This window comes from Microcaecilia unicolor, chromosome 1, assembly GCF_901765095.1.
Source record: "Microcaecilia unicolor chromosome 1, aMicUni1.1, whole genome shotgun sequence".
NCBI classification, from domain to species: domain Eukaryota; kingdom Metazoa; phylum Chordata; class Amphibia; order Gymnophiona; family Siphonopidae; genus Microcaecilia; species Microcaecilia unicolor.
Genome location: NC_044031.1, coordinates 429782867 through 429796826, shown reverse-complemented (window position 1 = coordinate 429796826; position 13960 = coordinate 429782867). Strand labels below are relative to the sequence as shown.

Below are 13960 nucleotides of genomic sequence, written 5' to 3'. Positions count from 1 at the left end.
TAAATAAAGTTGAATATTTGATATATGCAAACACAATTTTCTGGAGAACGATTGTTATTGAATATATAAGAAAAATGCCGGTATTAGTAACAGTGTCCCCTAATTACTATTTTTAATAACCAGATTCTTCACAGTGCCGTGAGCAAATTAAGGTCACTCTTCATTTTTTTCTACTTCATTTTGGAATGTGCACTCTAGTGTAGATCTTCATATTATCTGAAAGATGACAAAGCTTCCCTACTGATCCCTCTTTTATACAATATAGTTCTAGGACTACTGAGGTGCTACACTGATAAGCTCTCTTTCTCTGGTTTAAACTCCACTTACCAGTTCTTAAGCCAGTTTACAGACTTAGGATTCACCCTCTGTATGGGAAAATGTCAAAAGCCTGATTGAAATCCAAGTGTATCATAACCAGCATTTGTCCTTAATTCAGTTCTTTGGTCACACAGTCATTGCAGGGACAGTCCTTGTAAGGGGCCCTCTAGAACTTGGGATGCATGCATTCTGAGTCTGGCTACCAGATGCCATCACTCTGCAATGTCCAGGTCCCACCTCCAGGGCCATGAACATGCAACTTCCCCAGCCCTGGCTGGCCCAAGAAATATTTGAATTGCATTTTTTTTTTAGATAGATAACTGTAATCTAACATAGCCCTAGGCAGTACAAATCTGGTGTGTTTAGCTTAATTGAAAATCAAGCCGTTGAAAAATAGAAGTAAGGTTAGGCTTGAGACGTGAACCTGGATCCACCACATGACTGCATACACTTACAGCCACTTAGCTATCCTGTCAGCTCTGTTTATGAGTTTAGACATCCATGCCAAAGTTCTTGATTACTCTTGTCAATGTCTGCTAAACCTATAAATCACCACTAGATGACAGCAACTCTTTACAAATATTTTGTACTGTTTGGAAGCGCCTCAATGGCAACTGTTACAGAATTTGTAAGAACCACAACACAATCAACTTCACTGAAATCAATTGCAGATACTCATCAAAACCCAAACAGTTACAGAGTAACTGTTACAGAATTGCCATTTCTCTATTTATTTTATTTATTTATTAGAATTTATTTACTGCCTTTTTGAAGGAATTCACTCAAGGCAGTGTACAGCAAGAATAAGTCAAACATAAGCAATAGACAATTACAGCAGTAAAAATATTCAAACAATACAAAGTATTGCATAGTATGCTACATTATAATGCCAACACAATAAGATATTTTAATAGACAGCATAGGGTATAAACAAAGATGGAACATATAGGTAAGATAGAGTAACAGGAGTAAGAAAATAAGGAACCAGTTAAAGAGAGTTGCACATGAGGTCAGCAAGGTGCAGGTGGGGGTGTTGGTAGGGTACGCAGCAGGGATCCGCCCTGGGTGGCAGCCAACCAAGGAACGCCACTGGCATCCGCTATTAGCACCCACACTACCTCATTTGTAAACTTTAAACCACGCATCAAGGGGTCCATGGAAAGGAGAAACAAGAGAGGAAAGAGAGGGCACGCCTGTCATCATGTGCCACGTTAAACTGGGAAGGGTTGACAATAACGGGTCTGCACTGCTTTAGAAAACAGCCCCCAAACCCCATATGTTCCAGTAGTTGGAACATATAGTTCCAACCCACCTGGTCGAAAGCCTTCTTAGCATCCAGGCTGACAACTATAGAGGGTGTGTTCATTACTTAACAGTGATCTATAGCCAATAGGAGTCGTTGTACATTATTCACTGATTGACGATGTCTCACAAAACCTACTTGTTCTGGACCCATTAAATGGGGGAGGATGGTAGCCAGGCGCTCCGCTAATATTTTAGATAGAAGTTTTAAGTCAACATTGAGAAGAGAAATAGGGCGATATGAATCCGCCTTATCTAGTGGATTACCTGGTTTTGGAATTAATGTTATGAGCACAGAATTGGCATGTAATGGGAAAGAGCCTTGTTCTAGTACGTCCTCAAAATATGCTAAGAGAGGTCCCAAAGACTTTGATGGTAATAGTTGATAATATTCTCCAGAAAACCCATCTGGGCCAGGTGCCGAGTGGAGCTTCAGGGATTTAATGGCAGTTTGCAACTCTACCACTGTAATAGGGTCGTTGAGTAGCATATACTCATGAGAGATTAATTTGGGAAGGTTTGCCTCTCTAAATATGCTTTTAGGGAGTGAACATCTGGTGATGGATCAGTTGCATATAACTGAGTAAAATAATGAGTAAACATTGCTGTTATATCTTCACTTTTATGACAGATCTTCCTGGTTGGATCTCTTAAGGAAACCACAGCTTGGGACTACCCCCCCCCCCTCCAAGTTTTGACGATATGAGCAAGCATACTGCCTGACTTATCTCCAAACCGAGGAAACAATATTTTCTATATAACAAAGAGTGGGTCGCACGTTCGTGCAGGAGGGTGCTATGTGGAGTAAGGGCAATCTCATATGGCTTGACTAGGTCGGCTAATGTGACCCTCTTAGCCCTCTGTAACTGAGATTTTAAGCGTAGAATTCCCACTGCCAATTGATTATTACATGCTTGAACATAGACAATAATATCTCCTCTGAGTACAACCTTCGATGCTGACCTAAAAAGAATAGGTTGATCAAGATGTTCTGCATTTAATGTTGCATATTCGTCCCACTTATCCTGTAAATACTGGCGAAAATGTACATCATGATATAGATAGGAAGAGAATCTCCACCCTGCTGTTGATTGAAAGTGGGCTGGGGCCTCTACATATCTCTGAAGACTGTAGTACTGACTCCAAGTCAGCGTTTTATGTTTTGGCATCTCTGATCCAGCTGTTTTTTCAGATTAAAGTGATCTTCTTTATATTCATCTGCAGGACATTCTATATTTGTCCATTACATTTGACAGTGAAGGACTGTCGTGTAGCCCCTGAAGCAGCCCTGTTGGGCGAAACATGGCCTGTGTCGGGCTGTTTGTGTGTATACATATATTGCAATTGGTTTCTAGTAATAAGTTTTGTTTGTTAACGATCTGCTCCGTTCATTTTCCATCTTGGAGTTTGCAAACCGTCTGCCTTTGTGCTTTCTAAGGAGTCTGTATGCAAGTTTGGATTCAAAAACATCACAGGAGAAAGTCATAAGAACCAAAATAGGATCCAAGATGGTCTTTAAAAAGACCGATTGATGTTTACGCTGTTAAAAAGTAAGGCAAAAAATCTGGTTGAAGTAGTGACACCAGTAGTGACACCATCAGACAAAATTCCACATTAAAAAAATTAGCCATATAGACTCACAGATGATACTGTGGGTTCCCGTCATTCCTCAGACATGACTTTAATCTTAAGATGTCTCATAAGTTTCTTGTGAGAAATCTTCAAATCAGTCTCTAATGGATATCAGTAACAGATTCCAGAGCTCAGAACCAGCAGTGAAAAAACATTACATACTGATCTCAGAGGACATCTAGGAGTCCTTGGTTCTGCAATACCAACAACAGAAACAGGCCTGTGAAGTCTCCCGCATTCAGTTATTAGCGCAGAAACACCCACTGTCTGCCTCTAAACATGCCCCTCCCAGAAAATAAATAATATTTTTTTAACACATGGTTTGTGTGCGCACATTCATAACTTACCACGGGATGCCTCAGCGTGTCCCATGGTAAGTCCTTTTAAACTGTGGTAAGCACATACTAGTCCTCACTGCAGCTCGGTAAAAGAAGCTCAAAGTGTTATCATCGGTTATGAGGTGAGCCTTCTATACAGCGTCTAGGTCACAAAATGGATGTTTGAGTCCATGAGTATAAAACTGTGACAGTATTTTATAAAAAGCTGGCTGAAAATGGAGCCTTTTATGAAATACGTAGATCACAACGAAGAAACATGTGTATTTGGTGATGCTCATCAGAGGAAGGAAAACATCCAAGAGCAGAGCTCTCGGAGCTTTGCAGGTGTAGGTAGTGCTTTATACATTTCAGTTCAAGTTTTGCTATTCACATGTGTAAGTGGTGGATTTTAGAAACCCGCCAAGTCTATAAGGAACAGATTAAGGAGCCATCCTCCAAAAGTAATATTTGGCAAGTTAAGGTGTTCTGAGCATTAGAAGATGTGACCACAATTTCCTCTTAAGCTTCTTTCTCAAGCCCATGCCAGATAAAATTTATATAACTTCTATTCATATGAACAAGTCTTTTCAATACTGAGCGCAATGTAACAGGGGCCAGATGTAAATCTGGAAAACTGATTGTGTGTGTTGGGCCAAGAGACTGGTTGACCGGAGTACAAATGAAATTAAATTAGTTTAGCTGGAGGCGGTGTATGCATATATATCATACATATTCTAGGGGTGTAGCCAGAACTTAATTTTGGAGGGGACCCAGGGATGGACTGAGGGGGGGGGGGGGGAGCATTTTTTTCTCCTTCTCAAGCTGCCACCGCTACATCATACCTTTGCTGGCAGGGATGCTCAAGGCCTGCCAGCTGAAAAGATTTGCCACTGGAGCCCCCGCCTACATGAACTGAGCATACACAGAAGTGCTGGCATCGGCGGCTGGAGCACCTGCCGGCTTCCTCACTGTTCAGGCAGCAAGGGCAGGGGCTTCAGTGGCAAATCTCTTCGGCCGATGGGGTTTGAGCATCCCCGCCAGTCATGTATCTGGTGCCGCAAATCTGAAGGGGCCTAAGCTCAAATGAGGCGAAGGGGGGGGAGGGGGAAGCTCCTGAGGCACTCCTTTGGCTGCGCCACTGGCATATTCATTGTAGGTATCCTGAAAACGTGACTGGCTGAGAGTGTCCTGAGGGCGGGATTGAGGACCCCTGGGGTACCATGTGCTCTTCATGTAAATGAGCTTTAAGCTCACTACAAAGTTAGATAGACCACTCAGGTTAGTTCAGCCATCATTTTCCAGTGCTGTGAATGAGTGACATTTATTTATTTATGTATGCATGTATTTATTTACTGCCTTTTTGAAGGAATTCACTCAAGGCGGTGTACAGTAGGAAAAGATCAAACATATATACAAGACTACAAGATTTCGAGGTAGCCTGAAAGAACTTTGTATTGTGTATGAACCAAAGACGTTACCTTTCATCTTAATGTAAAATGCCCCCAGAAGATTTTCCATCTCGGCTTCCACAGTGCACATATTCTGTAGGGCAGAAGAACTCAGACTCAGAACCAGCATTATACCAGATAATTTTCATGAAAAGGGCTCTGACATGTATGCCAAGTAGAAACTTAGAGCCACAAATATACACCCACTTCTCCTGCAAGTGCCATTGCTGTGACTTTAGCACAGGAAGTACCTTCTCCAATATACAGGTCTGAAGGAGGCACAGGACAGTGTGAGTCATGGAGATCTCCCACAAACACACTGACTCAAAAATCAGGATGGTCTAGTGAGGCCTTAGATTCCCACTCTCCTTTTTGATCCAGGACACCAGGATTCTGCTTTATGATTGCAACCCTTCTCTCTGCTTTTAATTAATTGCATTCCAGGAAGCTAGAGATAGTGCATCTCCAAAAATACATATGGCTGCCCTGTCTCCCTCCAAGAATTATTATTACTGTAGTTCTTAAAAAGTGCTATTTTAACTCAATAAAATTATTTTTTAAACAAATTAAAAAAAAAAAAGAAGAGTGCCATTTTTTTCCATTATCTGAATTTATGTATGCTGAAATTTCATGATATTTATATTTGGAATTGTTTCAGCTTCAAGATCTCAATAAAAACAAAAAGTGGCATTCATCTCCTCTCCTTCTGTCAGGAGGACATTCTGCTTTCCCATAGTGTCTTCTTGATGGTCAAATGGTGTATAGTAGCTCCCTGGGTGCTAATCCTGCCTTTCTATTTAAAATGTACATAACTGTTTAAATTAGTGCCTTCTCTGAGCACCCCTCTCACCCCTGGATTCTATAAATGGCACCCAAAATTGTACATGGTCCTGAGATCCATGCACAAATAAATTTGTTAACAATCCTCTAACAATTAATAATTGGCTGTTAACAATCAATTATTAATGTTAATTGACTATTTTGGATTTGTGCAAAGATCTGACTGCTCACGATACTATAAAGATCCCCTGCAAAATCCTCTGACTTGCAACCTAAAAGGGGTGTTGCTGTGGGAGGGGCATGGGTAGGTCAGGGGCATTCCAAAGAATTATGCACAAGGATTTACACCAGATTGGTGTAAGTTCTCGCCAGGGGCGGCCCAACCATTAGGCCACCTGAGGCGGGGGTCACAGACAGCACTCTTCCAGGGATCGGCATCTCCCCCTTCCTTCCTCCACCCCGTTCCCTGAGTGTACCTTCTTTTTACGTTTTTTAAAAGGTGGCAGTGGGAGCAATTCCCATACAGTGTCCTGCCACCTCTTCTCTTTACTGTGTAAATTTTGTAATTATCTTTAATTTTGGAATTATCTCCTGCTGCAGTGTGTTCATCAACAAGTCATCAAGGCCTTTGCAGCAGGGATGTTATCTTCATCTGCATTATCTGTACCATCACTCCTGCCAGCACTAGGCCTAGTGCTTACTGCGATGCACCCCTAGTGTTTCTGATTATGAACAGCACAACAGTGTCCTGATCTCCTTATCAATCCATAATTATAGCAGCAGCAAAACTGTAGGTACTTCTAGAAATGTTAATATTGCTGTGAGGTTGGCAGAAGGGAGAACTCCCACTGCATCTGTTTTAACCAATGATTCTCAACTCAGTCCTCGGGACACACCCAGCCAGTCAGGTTTTCAGGATACCCGCAATAAATATGCATGAGATAGATTTGCTTAGAATGGAGGTAGTGCATGTAGTGCATGTGTACATGTAAATGTATCTTACACATATTCATTGTGGTGTTCTGAAAACCTGACTGGCTGGGTGTGTCCTGAGGACTGGGTTCAGAAGTCCTGGTTTTAGCTAATGGCCACATTATTTTGTGAGCTTCAGTATATTTAGCAAGTGATACAGTCTTAGCTACCATTATCAATAAATACAGCAGTGCATGAATACCTCAGTGTACTCCTTATAACTCTTATTGATCTCTGCCAAGCTCTCTCGAGCAGCCTTGCTGGAAGGCGACATTGCAAATGCCTGCTTCATTTTGCAGGCACCTTCTCGGAGGCGTCTGCGGTTGCCATAGGCTTCGTACAACTCATCCACCTGTTACAAGAGAAGCAGAAGACAAAAAGACCAAAATCACAAGTGTAACATTTGCTGGAAGGTGATGAGTCAGAGACACTTCACAGCCACAGATGTTCTTACTGCTAACTGCAGGTTGCTGTCAGTTGGTTGCCAGCATTTACACCAATCTTTGGCACCCATAGTTAGGCACAAAATAGGTTCTAAGCTAAGTCTATCAATTTTGATATACTGCCTTCTATTGAAGCACAAATCAAGATGGTTGACATATGAGTGTAGGAGTAGCCTAGTGGTTAGTGCAGCGGACTCTGATCCTGGGGAACTGGGTTCGATTCCCACTGCAGCTCCTTGTGACTGGGGGCAAGTCATTTAACTCTCCATTGCCCCAGGTACAAAATAAGTACCTGTATATATGTAAACCACTTTGAATGTAGTTGCAAAATACCACATCAAGTCCCCCTTTCCCTATATAACTATTCAGATACTTGCACTATCCCATGGGCTCACATCTAAGTATATTGTACCAGAGAACTGAACTGAACCTGGTTCCCCCAGGATCTTAACCCACTACCAACTGTTAGACAGCAGTGGGAATTGAACCTGGTTCCCCAGGGACATATCCTGCTGCACTAACCACCCTGTGTACAGTGCCCTTTGCACAGTACTTACATAGTACGGATCATCCTGGCACATAACTTTGGATGCTATTTACAGAATCTAGCCCTTAGGGGGTAATTCTGTACAATAGGCATTAACAAAATAGCCATATTGGGTCAGACCAATGGTCCATCTAGCCCTGTATCCCACTTCCAACAATGGCCAATCCAGGTCACATATACCTGGCAGAATCCCACACAGTAGCACCATTCCATGCTACCAATCCCAGGGCAAGCAGTGGCTTCCCCATGTCTATCTTAATAGCAGACTATGGACTTTTCCTCCAGGAACTTGTCCAAACCTTTTTAAAACCCAGATATGCTAACCGCTGTTACTACATCCTCCGACAAAGAGTTCCAGAGCTTAACTGCTTGTTGAGTGAACAACTATTTCCTCCTATTTGTTTTAAAAGTATTTCCATGTAACTTCATTGAGTGCCTCCTAGCCTATGCACTTTTGAATGAGTAAAATATCGATTTACTTCTACTCATTCTACACCACTCAGGATTTTATAGACATCAATCATATCCCCCCCCCCCCCCCCCCCTCAGCCACCTCTTTTCCAAGCTGAAGAGCCCTAACCTCTTAGCCTTTCCTCATATGGGAGGAGTTCCATCCCCTTTATCATTTTGGTCGCTCTTCTTTGAACCTTTTCTAATTCCACTATATATTTTTTGAGATACGGTGACCGGAATTGAGGGAGTCTTGTACAAAGCAGCGCTAGCGTTTTTAGCTCGCACTACAAATCAGGTAGCGCTACACGCTGAGACATTAACAATAGGCAAGATCTGTGCACAAATCAAAATAGTCAATTAACATCAATAATTGTTAATAGCCAATTATTAATTATTAAACAATAGGAATATAATGGGCATCTCAGTGTTTAGTGCCAGCTGATTTGTAGCGCAAACTAAAAACGATAGCGCTGCTTTGTAAATGACCCCCTGAATGCAATACTCAAAGTGAGGTTGCACCATGGAGCAATACAGAGGCATTATTTATTTATTTATTTATGTATAACAGCATTTACATTCCATACTTTCCAAATATGTTTGGTTCAATGTGGCTTACAAAGGAAGATAGTAGAGGCAGAGAATTACATTTAAGATGAACAGTAGGTATCCATCAATGGTGACCAGCAAAAGATAACCATTGCAAGCGATTAGGATAGGTAGATAATGGAAGGGGGAGCAGGAGATCTAGGGAATATTATAATATTCTTGATCTTATTTACCATCTCTTTCCTATTAATTCCTAGCATCCTGTTTGCTTTTTTGGCCACCGCCACACACTGGGCAGAAGAATTCAAAGCATTGTCTACAATGATAACTAGATCTTTTTCTCGAATGCTCACTCCTAAGGTGGACCCTAGCGTCAGGTAACTATTATTCGGATTATTCTTCCTAATGTGCATCCCTTTGCATTTTTTCACATTAAATTTCATCTGCCATTTGGATGCCCAATCTTCTAGTTTCCTAAGGGCTTTCTGCAATTTTTCTGTCAAAAGCATTCTGAAAATCTAGATATACTTCATCAACCATCTCACCTTTCTCGATATGTTTACTCATGCCTTCAAAGAAATGAAGCAAATTGTTGAGGCAAGATTTCCTTTGGCTGAATGCATGATGACTGTGTCCCATTAAAGCATGTTTGTCTGTGTATTCTGTAATTTTATTCTTTATAATAGTTTCCACTATTTTGCCCGGCAATGACGTCAGGCTTACTGGTCTGTAATTTCCTGGATCACCCTGGAACCCTTTTTAAAAATCAGTGTTACATTGGTCATCCTCCAATCTTCAGGTACTACGGATGATTTTAATGACAGGTTACAGATCACTAACAGCAGATCAGCAATTTCATGTTTCAGTTCTTTCAGTACCCTAGGGTGCATGCCATCTGGTCTAGGTGATTTACTACCTACTTTAATTTGTCAATTTGGTTTAGTACATTTTCCAGGTTCACTGAGATTTCTTTCAGTTCCACCGCATCATCACACTTGAAAACCATTTCTGGTACAGATAGATCTCTTACATCTTCTTCCATAAAGACTGAAGCAAAGAATTCATTCAGGCCCTGACACTCAGAAGCCAACACTAGAGGCCATTAGCACCAGAATTGCACCCACATTTGCTGGTGCACCATGCTCGTAGGCACCAAAGGATAACACATCAAGCATGCAAATGCATGCTGATAAGCTAATTCCCTATTCTTCCCCAATGCTCAGCAGACAGTGTGCCAAACAAGGGTGCTCCTTCCGCGGCAAACCCTACACTAGCTCGGAGCTGGTGCTAGGGTTTGCTAAGGTATTGGAGAGGAATGGGGAGAACAGGAAGGGTTGGGAATAACTTCCCCCACCCCCCTCCCCAAAGATGTGAGAGCCTGGTGGTCAGGTGGACCCCAAGCCACCCACCCCCCTAAAGGCATAAACCTCCCGAAAATGAATAACACCCTGGAGGTCCAGTGGGACCCTAGGCCAGACCCCTCCCCATCCAAGGGCTAGCCCTGATGGTCTAGCGGTGGCTCCCCCAGCCCCCCTCCTACTTTGAAGAAAGGAGGAGGTTCTAGGACTCCCTCCTCCTGCTGGGTGCCCTGCCTGGTGCATTCTGAGATACCCTGGGCGGGGCTTAACTACCATATAAACCCTTATATGGTAGTTAAGCCCTGTCCTGTGCATCCTAGGATGCACCGGGCAGGGTGCCACCATTTTGAGGAGGTTTGTAGCATGAGGAGGGAGTCCTAGTTCCTCTTCTTTTTTTCAAGGTAGGAAGGGGATGGGGGGCCACCACCAGATCATCAGGGCTAGCCCTTGGGGGGGGGGGGGGTTGAGGTCCTGGCCAGGGGTCCCACTGGACCACCAGTTCCTCCAATAAGCAGTCATTTATTACGTCTAGGAATTTTACCTCCCCATTGTTCACTGATGTAACATTTATCCAGTCAATATTGGAGTAATTGAAATCACCCATTATTATACTGTGGCCCATTTTGCCAGCTTTCCTAATTTCTCTAAACATTTTTTCATCTATCTGTTCATTCTGTCCTGGCAGATGCTAGTACAGCCCAACCAGCATACTCCTTCCATTCACACATATGCGCATGTGTGCCAATATTCTGTGATAGTATATAGTTTACAGGTAGGTGTACACATAAGCAGGGCACATAGTTATACATAGAGCACTGTAAGTCAACATTTCCCAACCCAGTCCTCGGGGCACACCTAGTCCCATTGGGTTTTCAGGATATTCACAATGAATATGCATGAGATAGATTTGCACGCAATGCCTCAACTGCATGCAAATCTAACTCATGAACATCTTTTGTGGATATCCAGAAAGGACTAGGTGTGCTCCGAGGACTGGGTTGGGAATAGCTGCTGTATCCCCAAAATATAAGCGGATACACTTACTCCAACTTTAGGTCTGGCATAAGTGCTGGCGCCTAATGTTAACACTTGTGAATCTGACCTGCCCCACTAGGATTCTAGAAAGGAAAACTGGCACCTGTGTTCTTTTATAGAATAAGCTCCTACCAGGTGTCCTCTGAGTGCCTAATTACAGAATTTCCTCCATATTGCTTCGGAAAGGAGCTCAGTGCATGGGGGTCTATGCTTACAGGCTTTCCCCATGCAGCCACCCAGACTTTCCCTGCTGTTTCACAATGATGAGGGGCCTCCGTCCTGAGTAGAAACTGACAATGGTGCTCAATTAGATGCTGGTTTCCCTCTTCTTCTCTAAATTCTTACTACAGGTTTAGGACTAGATTTAAGAATCTGGCAACACGGGAGAAAAAGATGGAAGGGGAATATGTAGAACGAGCCCATGAATTTCATGTTATGGTCTTAAATAAGACTGGGATTTATTAACTACCTTTATGAAGAGACTCTTGAAACGGTCCCTCAGTTGACTAAAGTCTTGTTGTCCTGCAACCTCTGGGAGGGCCAAAGAGTTCACAGATAAGGAAAGGTAGGTGCTGCTGAGGTGAAAATGTAATTATGGGGGGGGAGGGGGTATGAGTTCCTCTGTGATCCTGGCACATAATGAAGGGTTAGCAGTTGAAGCAGATGATGTTTTCTTCCCACTGGGTATCGTTATGTCCTTGTGAACTTTGCAGTTTTTGTGATTTTAACTGTGTTTAGGGCCAGTTTTAAGGCTCAGCCAGGCACATGGAAAGAGCCTGCTGGTCAGTCTGCTCCAGGAATATGGAAACAGTGCACCCTTGTCCCAAGCTTTTAATTTCTTGAACTCATGGGGGATGGGGGGGGGGGGCGCATTATCGCATACGCATAGCTCTCAAGACTGCAGCACAAATCTTACTATTAACTTAGTCCAATCAAAAGTCCATTCTACAACTTGTTTGTTGACCCTTATTTCTGTAACTTCTGGTAGAGGAGTGTGGTAGCCGTGTTAGTCCACTCTTAAGGTTATCAATAGAAATCAAACAAAATAAAACATGGAAAAGAAAATAAGATGATACCTTTTTTATTGGACATAACTTAATACATTTCTTGATTAGCTTTCGAAGGTTGCCTGACGAAGAAGGGCAGCCTTCGAAAGCTAATCAAGAAATGTATTAAGTTATGTCTAATAAAAAAGGTATCATCTTATTTTCTTTTCCATGTTTTATTTTGTTTGATTTCTATTTGTAACTTCTGGAAAAGCAAAAACTGTGCAGAAAAAAACTGTGCAAGCAAAGAAAGGGTTAAGCCAAATATACAGTAAGACAGAACTGCATTCTCTGCTTCAAAGAGAACAGGTTTTCTACTCTTGTCAGATTTTACTTAAAACAAGTGGCACGTTCATGAACATGACCTGGGCAAATATTTCTCCTGGTACAAAATAATGCCCCTCACAATGATTCTGCCTACAGTCACCAACCACAAACGTCACTTCTCTTTGGTTCTGACTTTGGGGGTTGAGCAGTGTTTTTCTCAAGGCAGATCTAATTGTAGGCCTCAGATCAGGCTCTTGTACCTGCTCTTGTGAGCTCTCTGTCTTTCTGCTAATCCCTCCTCCTACAGTGGAAACAGCCGCCTCCTGAGTACTGCAGGAGCAGAAGTCCCCTGGGGGCAGAACAGAGGGGGATATGCAATTTAGGCCACTTGACAAAATTGCCTTGGATATGTTAGTGCTAAGCAATTTTAGGCTATTGTTGCTAAATGATGCCTCCAGTACTTTTCCATAAAATTACAGCAGAAAAGAATAAGCAGCTAGCATAACAAAGGCCACCTTGCCTGGTGCTCTACAGCATGTGCTCTGTGCTGTATGAGTCACAAGGAGCTGTACATTACCAGACTGTTGTTGAAAAAGAATGCCTGTGAGCTGAATAAATCCATTTTCTTCTCACTCTGAAATTTCAGTAGGCCCTTCTCCTGGGGGCTTGCTGCTGTGCACACTGACTAAAGGCAACTTTCTGAAACAGGAGACACACTCTGTTTCGAAAAGGAGGGGTTCATCCCAAACGCTCAATGAAAGCTTTATGTCCTTAATAATGGCGATGTTGTTCTTGCTTTCTGGAAAAGGTGAGTGTGTGTGACCATTTCTACAAAAATCTGTCTCCTGGCTTCACAAAACTCTCCATACATATTTTCTCTTTTATTGTCATTAAAACACATGCACTATACAATCAACATAACCTTTAATTATCTCCTTAATTTTAAGATGAATTATCAATCTCAGCTATAATAAATGATAATAATGATGCTTCCCCAATGTGTTGATCGCATTAATAAAAATAAGCCACCACCACAGTGTAATTAAAGTAGAAGCATGATAGGAAAATAAAGCAGGCCTCTCCCCCTCCAGTTCCAACCCTCTCTGTGTCTTACATTCTGCAGCTGTCAAGGATTCCAGCAGTTGACTTTCAGAGGGCAGCATGCTGCGCGCTCAGAAGGTGCAACAAGGGATGTGCATTTTCATTATGGTTAATTTCAATATGCATTTAGCATGCACTATTTCTCTTGCGATCTTGGGCAAATCACTTACCCCTTCATTGCCTCAGGTCCAAACTTAGATAATAAACCCTCCAGGGCCATGGAAATATCTAGTGTACTTGAATGTAATGTGCCTTGAGTTACTACTGAAAAGATAAGAATTAAATCCAAAATCTCTTCCCTCCTCTTCTCTCACATTTAGGGAGCATTGTGATGTGCTAGTGAGCACTAAAATGGAGCAAAAGTGACCAAAATACCACACGTTTATGGTGTTAGC

At 42.3% G+C, this 13960-nt stretch overlaps 1 protein-coding gene across 2 annotated transcripts in view; it reads right to left on the bottom strand.

The window, feature by feature from the left end:
• Positions 1 to 13960, bottom strand: part of RIPOR2 (RHO family interacting cell polarization regulator 2) — a 217654-nt gene that overhangs the window by 73444 nt on the left and 130250 nt on the right. For both annotated transcript variants that reach the window (XM_030212149.1, XM_030212158.1), the window contains exons 7-8: positions 6972 to 7121; positions 5048 to 5111 (exon numbers count right to left, since the gene is read on the bottom strand). In XM_030212149.1, the coding sequence (XP_030068009.1) occupies positions 5048 to 5111; positions 6972 to 7121 (214 nt within the window). The remainder of the gene's footprint in view (positions 1 to 5047; positions 5112 to 6971; positions 7122 to 13960) is intronic.